This window comes from Gobius niger (genome assembly GCF_951799975.1).
Source record: "Gobius niger genome assembly, chromosome: 17".
Taxonomy (NCBI): domain Eukaryota; kingdom Metazoa; phylum Chordata; class Actinopteri; order Gobiiformes; family Gobiidae; genus Gobius; species Gobius niger.
Window position 1 is genome coordinate 5,103,781 of NC_136868.1, and position 15,787 is coordinate 5,119,567.

Sequence of the window (15,787 nt, forward strand, 5' to 3'; positions counted from 1 at the left end):
AAGGAAACTTAAAGGTTGGCTTAAAGGGAATCAGACATGTGATCACGGTCTCTCTTTTATGTCTCAGGTTTAATTGTGTGGATGGTCTTTAATGTTTTACACTGATCTTTGTATTTTCTTGATCTGCCAGGGACCACAGATGGAAATTCTGGCATATTTAGATTAATATGCATTGTCCCTATAAATAAAAATAAAAAAAGTGATTGAATTGATGCACTTTAACTAAAACAATAAATATACACATTTAAAATATATATTACATCATATATTTACAGTCAGCAGATATTTTGTTTTAAAATAGGGGGAAAAAAATCAAATCATTCATCAAGTTTATGAGAAAATGGAAGCGGGGGATTGCCCAGCTCTACTTGAATCTTGGCATGAGCAGAGCTGGGTACTGATACCTGTACTTTTGAATACATTAACATAGTTAAATTACATACATTTATACACACATGTAATAATACTGTGCATAATTAAACTCGAAAAGGAGTGGGAGGAAATATAACTTGACAGATACCTGAACAAAACTTTTTTCAATATCTATACTAAAATATTTATATCATTTATTTGAGCTGAAACAACCAAGTAAGTTTCTTTAATTCTGTCCCTGGACCAACAGCATCTAAACTCGGTCTCTGGGCACATTGACTTGCCTTGTGTGCGAAATGCGCAGTATAAATAAAGTTTTTTTGATACCTGCTTTTGACACTTACCAGCAGTACCTACCCCATTTCTTTTCCGATACCACACTGGTGTTGTTTAACGGTACCTAGCCCTAGACTGATGTTGATATACCCAATGTTAAAGGGAGATTTCAGGATTTGACATTGACATTGACTTTTTTGTAATTCATGCAGTTCTTACATTTGAAGAGTATTTGGAGCTAGGCTAGTGCAAGGCTAGTGCATGTCTATGGTATCAGCTAGCCTGCATTAAAAACAGTCTGACCCGCTCCACAGAGCACCTGAGGCAAATCACTTATAACACCAGACTAACCATATAAATGTCTGTGTCGATAGAATCATTTTTGGAATATAACTGACCTTGCATCACATGAATGATCGCATTTTGAGGGACTATTTTCTAGCAGATCACTCCGCCGCTGCGTAGCTTATACAAACACGAAGCTGATGCTGCTCAAATATAAGGTATTTTAAATGCAAAATGGTTAAAAGTATTCAATCGACACAGACATTTATATGGTTAGTCTGGTGTTATAAGTGATTTGCCTCAGGTGCACTGTGGAGCGGGTCAGACTGTTTTTAATGCAGGCTAGCTGATACCATAGAAATGCACTAGCCTAGCACTCTGGATAACTAGGAAATGAGGCCCTATGTCAAAAATCCTGAAATATCCCTTTAACTTTGTGAAGTTTAGAGTTGATGTCTTTTAAAGTTTGTGAAACAATCATAAAACAATGACTCGGTATTAAAAAGTGAATGGAACAGTCCATAATCACAGCTTTGTAGCAATTGTTCTGCACAGTGGGTACAAGGCAGAGGATCCAATGTGTACATTTACAGTTGCACCCAATTATTCAGGTTTTGTGGTACGGGAGGTTATGTCGCACACAGATCAAAACACAGATGAAGAAGTTACCTGGAAGAAGAGTGAGTCTCCACACTGCCTCCAGAGCACCTCAGAGCGTGGCTTATTCTGGCAGTACTTCTCATACACCTGCAGCTCCTCTTTCTTCATCGTAAATACAACAAGAAAAAAATATATTAGGAAAAAATACATAATAAAAGACACAAAATATAATCAGTGTATTGTCATAAGCCTCTATTACAGAAGGTAAATCTCCCCCCAACATTTCCCTCTACTGGTGTAAAAGTATCATATTGAACGTCAGTATTTAGAGGTTTCGAATTGCCATCAAGGCTGCGGGAACCCAGGGTGATGAGGATAATGCAGCACCCCCTGGTGGGCACTTTGTCCCTTGCAAGCAATAAAAAATAAATTGAAAATAAGCACTAAAAAGGCGTTAATGGGGGAAATCATCTTCTTTATCACCCCCCAACCAAAACATGTTCCCACGGCTCTGATTGCCACTTCACTGCCTGGCTATGTAATGATTTACAAAGAGAGGAAATAAAACAATAACAAAATGTTGGCGTAAAAAGTGTGGCACACGCTCCGCCGGGACACCCGCCTCTCCTCGGGCAACGCTCTTTTGTTCCCTCACAAGAACGATCCCCTGGAGTAAAATACCGTGATAAGCTGCGGGTTTTAGTTTCCTGTCCTCAATGTCTCGGTTACTCACCCTTTTGAGAAAACAGGTTCCCACCAGCTCCGGTTTCTCCACGCAGTTCTCCAGCTCGCCGAGAAACGTCCTGCAGAGACAACAACGCAAGAGACGTTTGTACAATCCAGGGGCATCAACCTTTGAGAGAAGACCGGATTATGAACTGCTAAAGTAAAGCAAGAATCTCAAGCATTTCAGAACATGTTTGATTTGGAGGTGTATGAAGTTAATATTTAATTGACAGAAGCAGGACCACCCACTCAAAAACGCCAGTCTCCACCCGACCACCCTCTGATCTACGATGAACGGATTTAGCCCCAGTTTAGACTTGGTTTAGTGGTTTACTCCTCTAGACCTGGCTTAGACCTGCTTTAGTTCCTGTTAGTGGTTTAGTTGTTTAGACTACGGCTGGGCGATATATCGATATTTAAGATATATCGATATGTTTTTAAATGAGATGTGGAATTAGACCATATCGCACATATCCATATAGCTCAAATTCAGATAAGCTATAAAGTGAACAAAAGGAAACAGGTCATCTCAAGCTCATGTTTAGAAAAGCTCATCGTAAACTGAGCACTTTATTTTGTTATTGCTTTATATATAAATGCTGCCCTCAGAAAAAAGACTGACCTATCTTATTTTATAAGCTATTTTTATTTAAGCTATTTGTTTTTATTTGGCTTTGACTTTGACTAAACATTTCACAGCTCTCACTAAAAAATATTGGGATATATATTGTGTATCAATATTCAACCTAAATATAACGGGACATGACTTTTGGTCACATCCTGTTAGTATCTGGAGCACTTACAAGTTTTATATTTAAATATGTGTGATGTTTTATCTTTGTATAATGTGTTTTAATGTGTCGACTAGTTCTCAGAATTGCAAGACGAATTTACCCACAGGTACAAATAAATTAACCTAACCTAATATCGCCCAGCCCAAGTTTAGACCTGTTTTGATTCAAATGATTACAAAAATCCTGTACATTAAACTATTAAATACATTTTGAAATGCATACTTTTATACTTTAACTTTAAAAATACTTACTAAAAATCTTAACAGATACTTTTACTTTTGTAAAAGAATATTGAGTACTTCTTTTTTGTGCTTTTGTGTCACAAAACTGCTAAAACAGATTTTTTTTTGTGTGCTTTTGTGTCACGTTTTTTTGGACATTTTTTTTTCCTCTTATTTTGTCGTGTTTGTCACTTTTTTGCCGCCCTTCTGTCGCTTTTTTATTGTGTTATTGTTGCTTTTCCTGCAGCATTTTGTCGCTCATTTATTGGGTTTTCACGCTTTTTTTTTTCCGTCGATATTTTGAGTCTTTTTTCAAGAGGCTTTTAGATTTGCCTAAAGCCAGACTCGGTTCAGGTGGGGGTTAAGAGGTTCACTTCAGTGTTGATTCTTCGGCTCCGTCGGTCCCGAAGAGCAGGGTCGGACATGTTATGTGTAAATATGTTTGAATCTAATCTTAACTCTCTGATCTCGAGATAAGCTGCAACATATGACTGCTGCTGTTTTGTGTCACATTGAAAACCTCCATTGTCTACATTGACACAGTACATTCCACTAAAACAACTGTGACATTTGATCCTACGGCGAGGTGAATAAGACAGTGTTGACAGAAGAGAGAAACCAGTTATAACCAACATAATATTTACTGTAGAAGAACCAACTTTATCTGAACTTGACAACGCCCACGCAGAAAGGCCCACAAGGGAATCCAAGCAGGGACCGGCCAGATAAACGGCTCACCGTCATTGATTCGAACACTTACTTGTTGTGAAACTCGTAAATCTCCGGCAGGTTCCCAAACAGCACGTCCCTCTTGTTCTCCAGCGATGGAGGGATGAGGTGGCTCAGTTCGGAGTTGTCCAGTTCGGAGTAGTAACCCTGAGGAAAAGCAGACACGCATACAGGAGGCAGTGAGACACATTTAGCTGAAATATGGTTGAACTGATTGTGTAGATTCATATTTGCTTCCTGTTGCTGCCCTATTGTATATGCCCTTGTTTATAGTAACAGTAGGTTCTCATAGTTTGCTCTATTATTCTTATTGTTAATCTGATACAGTGTCTGATAAAGTGTACACAGAAAAGGTGACTCATGCCCCTAGAGGCTATAAGTGCCACTGCAGTTGTCGTAGTATGCTGCGGTTTTTCACTCATTAATACTACGCAGACAGAAAAGACAAAAGGCAGAGAGGAATATTGTACATCCAATTACATTACATCACAATGGAAATACATTTATTCACTCAAACTTGGCTGTAAATACTGTTTAAGTGGCGCTAGCTCGCAGTTAGCTTTGCCCACTAGCCTGTTAGCTTCTTCTTCGTGATTCCATTAGTGTGCACTGGGGGCAGAGAAGTTGCAATTGTGGTTTTCTGGCCAGAGTTACCAGGGGGAGATGAAATCATCCCATTAACACTTGCACTACCCCCAGAGGGACAATAACAATAATAATACATTTTATTTATATTGCACTTTACATTTCAACGAAACCTCAAAGTGCTAAACAGAAAGGATTTATTACGGCATTTGTAAGGAAAACAAAGTATTTTATATTAGATTTTACAAGGTCAAGGCTTATTTGACTTGTTAAGCCAGGGTAACCAATGGCCGCTGGCTGCCCTGCTTTTTGACCAGGAACGTGGGGGCTGCCATTGCTCCGCCATTGCTGTAGTACCTCCATATCGCCACTAGGCCCCCATTGAAAAGCATTGGAGTTTAGACACCTTAAAAACAACTTTAACGCCTGGTTTCAATGTTTTCAAACCTAGACTAGACTAGATGTTCCTCCTGAGATAACACTGGGTTAATCACAATATATGAAACCAGGCTGGTTTTCGTAATAAGAATTTTTGAAATCTCGTACTTAATGAGGCTCGGACTGTTAGCATTGAGCAGCGCGAGCTACACGTCACGCAAGGGCCGAGTCTACAGTGAAAATCCCGCCCGTATGTCCTTTTTAGGAACATGCTTCGTCAGAGCTGGGGAGGGGGAGTCTGTAAATCCGCCATGAATTCCCCCACGGCCGTGGTCAATCTGGTAAATGGGGAGGAGTGAGCATAAGACGTCCATTTTTTTTACAGTCTATGAGGGTAACGCTGGGTCCCGATGCCGTACGAGTTGAGAACCACTGGTTTAAAGGGATGTTCCAAGTTGCCCGGTCATGGGCCAAATTAGCTGTGTAAAAAAAAATCTAGTGTTGTTCCCCACATAGACAACATGAGATTGTTATTAAAGGAATTACTATATTATGTTTACTATATTTTTTATAGCAGGCTATATCAACATAGGTGTCGGCGATATGGCAAAAATGTCATCTTATGTTTTTTTTTAAACCGTAAGATAGGGCTGGGCGATATGGACTAAAAGTCATATCCCGATATATTTAGGTTGAATATCGATATACAATATATATCCCGATATTTTTTCCGCAAAGTGAGATTAGTGAAATGAAATGTTAGGTCAAAGTCAAAGCCAAATACGAGTAGTTTTATTGAAAACTCACTATAAAATGTAAACATAAACACTGAATAACAAAGCTCCGTAAGGTGCACATTTAAAAAATTATCTTAAATAAAAAAAGCCTACGAAATAAATAAAGCAATCTTTTTCTGAGGGCAGCATCTATAAACAAAGAGATAACAAACTAAAGTGCTTTTGTATTTAATATAAACTTCTTAAAAATCAGCTTGAGAAAACCTGTTTCTTTTTGGTAACTTGGCAACTTAATTTGAAATATCCCGATATATGCAATATGGTCTAATTCCATATCTCATTTAAAAATATATTGATATATCTTAAATATCGATATATTGCCCAGCCGTAGCCGTTGAAAACAGTTTTGAAAAATGAATCCAGTGAATCACTATATGACGTTATCACCAGAAGATCGTCACAGGGATCCGATCTTTTTAATCGTCATATCGCATCGCCCTATTTGTTTAGATTAGAGGTCGATGGGTTTATCCAAGGCCAATGCCAGTTTTTGAGGATTTTTATTGGCCAATGCCGATATTTCCAAAAGTCAATTACCCTGTGTATGAAGCTTCTAAACTCTAAAACGTGTCAGTGTTGAACAGTGACAGCAGGGGGTGCTTTATTAGGGGCGTAAGGCTGATTTGTTCAAGACATTCCTCTTTAATGGACAGAAGGAGCTCATTTTGAAGACAGAAATCAGCAGATTCCAAAACAAAGAAACAGTAAGTCTCGATTCTCTGACGGCTCCAATGTTACAAGAAGTCTACAACATAAAATATATAAAATAGGTGTACACACTTGTACAAACTCGCAGTGTTTCTCAGTTCCCCTGAGGCCTGGGAAGTTGTGGGGCGTCTCATTTTAGAGCTACTTCCAAAGCAAACACTTTCAGTTTCGGAGATTTGGCCTTTCATCGACCTCTAGTTTAGATAACGGTTATGGACAGTTTTCTGAAATCATTGCGGTTGCCAGAGGAACTATCTTAAGCTAAAATATTATAAAACGTAGTGCCACAAAATACTAGAAGATAATGCAAAACCACTGCAGTGCAAAGAAAAGTGGTTCAAATTGAAAATATAGCAACGATAGCAACCTGGAGGCTACAAAACTCGGAGGAACTTTACTGCTTGGATGCTTCTGTATGACATATATCAGAGTGTGGGCTAGCGTTTTAAAGGAACAGGCCACCGTTTTTACATACTGAGATATGTTCATACCTTTGCTAGACAAGTTGATGCGTAACTGTCGGGTCTTTGTGCGTGCGCTCAGTCACGCAAATGTTGTTAGCATTTAGCCTCCCCCAGCAGTATAGCTACACAAAATTACTATATTGTAAGGCGTAATAATACCTTAGGAGCACTTCAACTTTCCTGCATGGACGTCGGAGTGCTCCTAAGGTATTATTACGCCTCACAATATAGAACCCCTTTATACCCACTTAGAAAATCGACATTTTTAATTTTGGATCGTGTAACTTTTTATGTGACTGTATTTAAATAGGGAAAGCGTGGCACAGTTTGGCCACTTCTGACTTCACCCCAGTTGGAGCTATAGATACAGACGGCATCTCGTCATAGAAGGGGGTGTGAAAATAGACTCTTTTGGGCAACACAATTTTTCACTCTTTTTAGCCATTTTCTGGCGAAATATAAACTTATTTATCACATACAAATAAAGTCAAGTCTAAATCAGGTCCATATGGATCTTTATTCACAGCTGATTGTTCAGAAGAAGTGAAAAAAGGGCAGACGTAGCTAGCGCTAGGCAGCATTAGCATTAGCATTATTAGCATTATTCTCCATTATTTATGCAATTATGGAATGTTGAACCACTTTGCTCCTCTCCATGTCTTTGTATCTTTATTTAGAAGAAAACTACCGTAAATGCTCTAATATTGGCCGGGGCCTTTATTTACTCAAAGGCATCTAGGACCAGGCCTTTATTGGAACCAGGCCACAATTAGAGACAGGCCTTTATTTCTATTAGAGCAAAACGGACGACCAGGAAAATGAAGAAAAACGAGATTTGTGTCCATTTGCAGCTAAAATATTAGGTTTACTTATAAATTAACATTTCAAACCCTCTCCCAGCGGCTGGAACATTGACGCCTTTGTGTTTCGTTGCTGTTAGCGGAGCATTGACATCAATGTCCCTGCAGGTTTCTGTTTAATTTTTTACTGCGGACCGGATTATTTGTTAGTTTAGACGGAGCGTTTGTGTTTGTGATCGATCATGAGACTGACCTGAGAGAAGACGAGACGCTCGCGCTGATGGGAGGAGTTATTTTGAGGCGTGGGACTGACCTGCACACGGAGCAGCTGGACGTGCTTTGAAGACGCGATGGAGACTTTATTAAAACCCTGGAGGGTCACACAACATTTGTTGCCCTGTTTCCAAATATAGTCACTGGAGGTTTGAAAAGTGGCTAAATCTGTGTCAAAGTTACGCTCGGATCAGCTCCTCCGCAGCGTCCCCCTCGGCCCGGGTTCCCGTTTGTTTACTTCCTGCACGTGAGTTATCATTTACACGAGTATGAGACAAATTCCTAACATGGGCAATATTTCTACCACTAGTTTCTAATAAAAGCCCCGGCCTGTTTTAGAGACCGGCTTTAATTTGCCTCCGTCAGCCGCGAACCCGGCCTCTGTTAGAGACCCGGCCTCTGTTAGAGACCCGGCCGCTAATGGAATACAGGCCAGTATTAGAGAATTTACGGTATATTCATAATTCAGCATTTATTAAAGTAGGTTTTGAATAATTACAGAAAGTTTAGATTTTTCTCCAAATTGTTTCCCCCCTAACTGTTTTGAAAAATGACCATGTATGGGCGAATACAGAGATGCCGACTGTATCTATAGGAATGTGCTGGGAGAGGCTAAATGCTAACAACATTTTGCGTGACTCACGTGTGACTCGGCCTCAATCAATAGCAGTAATGTAGTGCCCTCTAGTGGTCAAATACCCAAACTACCGTAGATTAATCTCACTATAGCAAACACTATAATAAACTCACTCAAAACCAAGTAATCAGTAAAGTAACCAAAGGAGTAATCAGTAGTCTGATTACTTTTTAGCGGAAATATGTGGCAAACCTATAAAACAAAACATAAAGGGCTTCACCTCCATGATGCTCTGCAATTCCTCCACGTACAGGCGCTCGGTCTCGATCAGCTCCGTCATGATGTGTCTGCGGACAACAACAGGAAATCACTTGTAACCCTCTCATTAAACATTTAGGATTTTATTGATTTCTGACTAAAAGGCTTAGCTAGAACAATTACAAAACCATAACAGCTTTTTATCGCTGCTCAGTGAGATCATGTTTCCTTAGAAACGCATCTAAATTGGCCAGTATGTGCCAAGTATCTCGTCTGCGGATTAGGGAAAAGTCCGGTAAGAGCCTCGGTCATTACAATTTTATCACCAATTTAAAACATACAATTTAATTTTGTTTTGAAGTTTGGGATCAAAAGTAGTCTTCTGCCACACTAAAGCTACGTACTTTAGCTGATTTCATTTGTATTTGCGGAGGCCGTATCTGTGGTTAAAGGGGCTAGATGCAAGTTTGCCATGTTTTACTCACTACTGCCACCTCAGGTCAGACGTGTAACTGCAGCTTCAATATTAAGCTCGTGCATGACGGCACTTCCGACCCGAATTAACACCTTTTTGAGTGACAGTGGTTTTTAGCCATTTTCTCATTTTATTACTTATCACATATAAGTAAAGTCAAGAGTAAATCGGGCCCATATGGATATTTTCTCACAGCAGATTGTTCAGTAGAAGTGAAAAAACGGCAGTTGTAGCTAGCGCTAGCTAACCGTTAGCATTAGCCCGATGCTAACATGTAGCATTATGTTAGCATTCTCCGTTATTTATGTATTTATGGGCTGTTGAACCACTTTGCTCCTCTCCATGTCTTTGTATCTTTATTTAGTAGAAAAATATATTCATAATTCAGCATTTGTTAAAGTATTTTTTTAATAATTAGAGAAAGTTTAGATTTTTCTCCAACTTGTTTTCCCCCTCAACTGTTTTTAAACATGACCATCTATGGGCAATTCCAGAGACGCCGTCTGTATCTATGGAGTGAGCCCTGCCCCGAGCCTCCAATGTTTACAAATAATGAAAGCGTCTGTTCATTCTTGCATTTTATTGTGCCTTGACCGACTCAGAGATTACATTTAGCCACGTTTTTATGAGCCTATAAAAACCCAGGTACAGATTCTCACATCCGTCAGGCGCGGCTCAGGTTCATCAGTGTCGAGAACTGCACAATGTTCCCGACACTACAGTGAGGTTCAGGAAAGTGTTGCTTAAGTCGATGCAACAACAGGACAGTTTAAATGTACCGCACATTACTGTAAATGATTCGGGGCTGACTAATTTGCAACATGTAACGTCAGTAGGATAAGATACAGCAACTGCCAAGTATCATTATGACTGTCTAATCCGGTAAATCGTAAAACAATAATATTGCTTCAACACTTTAATTGTAAGTGGGCTAGCGAGAGCAATCTTTTGATTAGACATCTGGAATTCAATAGCAAAGAGATGAACAGAAAATCTTCAACATAATCATCGCATTCACTTGACACACAGTATATCTGAAAGAGACTTGCAGTGACACTCTAATACACCGTATGTCTGATTGTGGTAGCTCTGGGATGAATACAAGTGAAAGAAATGACAATCAAAAACGTGTGAAAAGTCACGATGTGGGTATTTTATATATATTTTCTTTTCTTTTTTAGTCCTAGGGGGCGTGGTATTGAGTAGCGAACAGCTGTAAACCCGACACTTCTCTCTCGCGTTTGACAAAGCAGCGGCTTAACATGGAAAGATCAAAACAGTTTTTAAATGGTTAAAGGGGGGGGTATTATGCAAAATCGACTTTTTCATGCTTTACATCATGTTATTATGTCATTCCCTCATTAAAAACATGCCCGAAGTGTTGCCTTGGCACATTCACGTATTTTTGAGTAATCTGTAAAAACTCTGATGGCAGCCATTTTAGAGATAGGTTTGCCTGAGTCCTCCTAGGAACGCCCCCACCTCCTGGAGACGCCTCCGAGCTTTTGTCACCAGCCGAGTAACCAACCACTGCTCCTCAGCAGAACCCCCTCCCCACTGATGCCACAGACAGCGTGTGGAGGGGGCGTGTCAGAAAGGCTCAGAGGTTCTTAAAGAGACAGAGGCCTATTTCAAGACATTCACTAAAGTCATTTTGAGAGAGCAATTTTATACAAGGCAGATATTCTAATTTACTGCATTTACAGACCAACAGAAGGTTTCTTCATCATTGTAGTGTGATATAGACTGGTGCTATGTGATTGAAAAAAGCATAATACCCCCTCTTTAAAATCGGTCCAAGGACGGCTGAGAAACATCCTGTTAAAGTCTTCAATCCAAGAACCAGGCTGTTTAAATGCACACGCGATAATGAGTGAAAGCGATCGATAACACGCGGTTTCAAAACATGTCAACAATGTCTTTGTAGAAGGTTCATACTGTCTTCTTAGGTTAAGAATATTACAGGTTTGTTTCTTATAGTAGGACAGAAGGTTTAGTTTTACCTGCTTGACTAGTTTCGATCACTTCCTGTGATCTTCCTCAGAAGTGACACCTGGTGGTGGAGGTGCCGTGTCATAGGCAGCTTACATGGATTGTAAGTAACAAGTACCACCGCTGGATCAGAGAAGCCATCGAGATCAGGAAACGTGCACCAACATCTATGAACCGGGACGAGGGAGCGTACACCTTATCCCACACCTGGGATGCCGTCCTGGAGAAGGCGCCAGTCAGTAGGGGGCGTAAGCTCTCCCTACTGACTGGAAAATCCATGTAAGCTGCCTACGACATGGCACCTCCACCACCAGTCGCTTCTGAGGAAGATCACAGGCAGTGATCAAAACTAGTCAAGCAGGTAAACTAAACCTTCTGTCCTACTATAAGAAACAAACCTGTAATATGTCAACAATGTTGTTGAAAATTTACTTGAAACGAATATATTTAGGAATTTTCCTTTTCACATAACGTTAGTGTCTGTCCAGAGAGGAGGAGAGGAATTAATTAATCAGAAAGGAGAGTGTTTCATAAAACATCTCTGTTTAGCTTAGATCTCTCAGGAACCGAGGCAGGTAGAATTAAACAGTTTTCACCTACAGAGAGCTTAGAGTCTCGTCTTTCAAACGAGCCACAGCATGTGTCAATAGCTTTACCATAGAATACGCTGTGGTGCTACAAACATCCTGAAAAATGGTCTGGATTGTTGGCACTCAACAGCTAAATCCCCAAAACAGCGCTCAATGTCTTAAGATAAGTAGGAACACACTAGCAGCACTTCTCTCACTCTACACTGGACCCTTTTCTTGGGTAATGAATAGGTCATAGGTCATAGTTATTAGTTTGAAAATGACGTAATCGACACGATCCTTCATCAATTATCGGATGCAAAAAGGAGGCAAACCGCCAAACAAACACCAGCAGAGGCACAATTCTCCTGGTGGAAGCAATTACAATGTTCCGGTGCAGTCTGCATTACTCCCAGGCCGCCGTGTCAAGAGGGAAACCACAAAAAGCTGCTGTTTAGAGTGACTAACAGTACAAGCACTTCCTCTATTGCAGCGCTTCTCAAACTTTAATCAAGAAGACCGAGGACCGCTTTGTCATCGCACCTTTTTTTGAGGACCACCCAGCCTACAAACTCGGCAAAATGTATTTAAATAAAATAGCGACATAGCACAATGAAGCCAAAAACACAACGACTGAAAATGTGAGTGATTAAAATGAATGGTGTATAATAGCTAATAATACCGTTTCTACAGCAGGGGTGCCCAAACTTTTTTTCTCCGAGGGCCAAAATGAAAAAGTGCCTGTGGGTCGCGGGCCAAACGTGATGATGTCAAGAGTGAAACACATAAAACTGCAAATAATAAGTTACTTTATTTTATTTTTCAGTATATATTTGCATTTAATTCTATGCTACATTAAAACAAATATCAACAATGGCAAAATCCTGGTTTTAGTTGAACAAAATCAGCAATATAGTGCAAAATGTAAACAACAACAGTTTTACAGAAGCCTACCAACAGTGACTTCACCTCATCCATTTGTTCACTCAAAGTAAATGCTACATTTGATCATTTTGAAAGTTTCAGTTCAGCATAAATTCTTTTATAAGTCGATTTTTATCATGTACTTTTGTTGATGTCAACAACCTTCGCAATAAAAGTGTGAAAACTGAGAAAGGTGGTGCTAAAACGCTCTGTGATAAACACCAAGATACAACAGTGTTTCCCTGACTTTGCGAAAGGAATGAAATAGCGCCCCCAATGTGATGCTAGAGGCCAAAAAGTGTACTGCATCCACATTTACCATTGACAATGAATGGGAGAATCAACCAGATGCGGCGCCGGGCCCCACTTGGGCACCCCTGTTCTATAGTCAATTTAGGGTAAAAATGGCTATACTTTATTGATAATTAAAGGGACTAGATGGCCATTTTATACTCACTACTGCCACCTCAAGTCCTTTTTGAGTGACAGTGCAGGATTTTAGAGGCAGTTGTGGTGAACAGGTCTGAGCTCATTCTACACATTAGGACATGGCTGGAACATGTACGGGGAGGAAAATACTGAATTTTAACATTTTTAAACTCTGTAAAGTCCCTTTAAGGTGAAAGCCTCTCTCAAATTTTCACATGAGGCATAATACATTTGTAAACACTGGCCTATACGCAATCTCCATTTTTGGAATATTCTCTCTGACCATTAGGTGGCACTGGCGGACCACCAGTGGCCCGTGGACCACAGTTTGAGAATTACTGCTTTAACATGATTAAAGCGTAGAATGTTTAGCACAAGAGAGCTCCTGTCTCCGCGTTACAGAGCGTCGAGGAGCGGCTATGTCCAACATCCTGCCTCTTCTTTCACGCAAGCCGTCAACACTATTGCCGCTGTTCCGTTACTGTCAAGGATGAAATGGAGCCGGTGAAGCTGGCAGCTCGCACCGGCTAAACTGGTCTTTTTACTGGTGTAGTAGTGGAAATTCAATACTGGTGTCACACAGCCTCGCCAACATTTGTTTTGTTTGTTGACAAACTTTAGGTGATTCATCAAACACATAATGCAACTGTGGCATAAAATAACATGACTCTCTATTAGTAATATGTTAATTGTGTCAAAACTTCTAAAATTATACTGTGTTAAATTAATTATATTACAGGGTGTCTGATATGGTGCCTGTCACGGAAAAGCTGTATTGCAATATATTACAAAGTGCTCCAGAATGGGGAAAAAAATGCATGTTTAGATTAATGGCTAGAAATGTGATTTTGACTCTTAATAGTTGACTTTTTCAAAAAGTCAATGCGAAAAATACATGGGATTTTTTTTTAAAGATTGACCTATTTTGTTTTATAGGCTATGTTTATAGACTGTGTTTATGTTTACATTTTATAGTGAGTTTTCAATAAAACTACTCGTATTTTATATTAATTTCACTGCTCTCACTTTGCGGAAAAAATATCGGGATATATATTGTACATCGATATTCAACCTAAATATATCGGGATATGACTTTTGATCCATATCGCCCAGCCCTAATTAAAATCAATCTTATTAATCTTAAAGTGATAGTCTGTAAGTTTGCAGAGTGAGGTGAGATAGAGAGAAATTTGAAAGTAAACAATCAAATTCCTCCCCTCTTTAACCAAAGTCCCTTCTCGCTGGCAAAATGAGGAGAGAAGGAACATCATTTTCAAAAGCAAACGATCAAGCTCCACCCACTCCCACCTGATTGGCTGGTTCACAGGAGAAGCTCATCTCATTGGTCAAAGTGGGAGGATACGAGACTCTGATTAGTTGCTGAAGGGGGGAAGGGGGGAAGGGGGGACTTAACAAAAAAAAAATGTAAATTGCAAGACCAGGTGGTCGATTTTGCACATTTTATAAAATGTATAAAACATTTAGACTTCCAGACTATCACTTTAACCAATCAATCTTATCTTACTAGAGTAAAAAACAGTGACTGGTGACGCAGTGAGTAAAGTTACAAAATCTTAATCTTGATACGAAAAATAAAAGTATATTGTGTTAGATTAGATTTTTATTTTCACATTGTTTTAGGTTTCATTACTATGATCTATTTTGGACGACTACTTTTTACTTCTACTTAAGTAAAATCATCTTAAAGCAACGTTACTCTTGCTTGAGTAAATATTTTGGCGACTCAACCCACCTCTGGCAATGACATAAAACAGTAAGCACTTTTGGTTTGTCTAAGATAAGATGTTATTTTCTCCAGTGCAGCCCTGTGTGTGCACAATTTAAGAACATTAACAAGGCCATCTTCAAAACGTGACATAAAATGGCATAATCAATAAACTTATTTTTATGTGATATATTAATGGAGGTTCACAGGGACCTCCAGCCTGGAGCTTTGCAGCTTCCAGTAGCTGCTAAAATCAGCGTTCAATGTGTTCAATGTGTTCAATAAAGTATTATGAACTCTCTTTGTGTATCGTGTTGAAATCATCTGCTTGACAATTGTCCACAGGGAGTGGCCTGCTTTGCATTGGTCTCATGGTCACTGAAGTGCATCCTCCACGCCCTTTATCATTTCGTAAAAGTAGCTTATGACAGGGAAGGTTACAGTCCCCTGAGCAAGACACTGCTGGAACCATCAACAGGAGGGTTGGCAGTTTGAAACTTGCCCAAACACATACTTTTATCGCGTCCTGAGGCTTAACATTCCCCTCACAGTCGCTCCAGCCTCAGTAACCTGACCTGAAGAGCTCGTCTCTCATGAGAATCCTGTCGAAACACTGTTCAAATGGTTCAGAGAAGAGAAAGGAAGCCAATAAAATAGTAAGAAATGAGTGGCCCGTGTAATTGCATGTGATCAAAGGTTTACAGAAGAACCAAATCCTTGGAGATGGAGCTGGAAACTGTTTGACCAAATGTTACTTTTCCCAGAGACTTTTTTTTTGTGTGGAGTGTGACTCATCCAGAGGAAAACATGACGGCTGCATTACGGACCG

The 15,787-nt window shown here is 39.7% G+C and overlaps 2 protein-coding genes across 4 annotated transcripts in view; one reads left to right on the forward strand and one right to left on the reverse strand.

Moving 5' to 3' along the window:
- mcf2l2 (MCF.2 cell line derived transforming sequence-like 2) overlaps positions 1–15,787 on the reverse strand; it is a 213,814-nt gene that overhangs the window by 68,117 nt on the left and 129,910 nt on the right. For all 3 annotated transcript variants that reach the window (XM_079574860.1, XM_079574859.1, XM_079574861.1), the window contains exons 17-20: positions 8,866–8,932; positions 4,035–4,150; positions 2,267–2,336; positions 1,603–1,695 (exon numbers count right to left, since the gene is read on the reverse strand). In XM_079574860.1, coding sequence (XP_079430986.1) covers positions 1,603–1,695; positions 2,267–2,336; positions 4,035–4,150; positions 8,866–8,932 — 346 coding nt within the window. The remainder of the gene's footprint in view (positions 1–1,602; positions 1,696–2,266; positions 2,337–4,034; positions 4,151–8,865; positions 8,933–15,787) is intronic.
- The window catches only part of b3gnt5a (UDP-GlcNAc:betaGal beta-1,3-N-acetylglucosaminyltransferase 5a), a 66,547-nt gene that overhangs the window by 25,498 nt on the left and 25,262 nt on the right, over positions 1–15,787 (forward strand). The window lies entirely within an intron of this gene.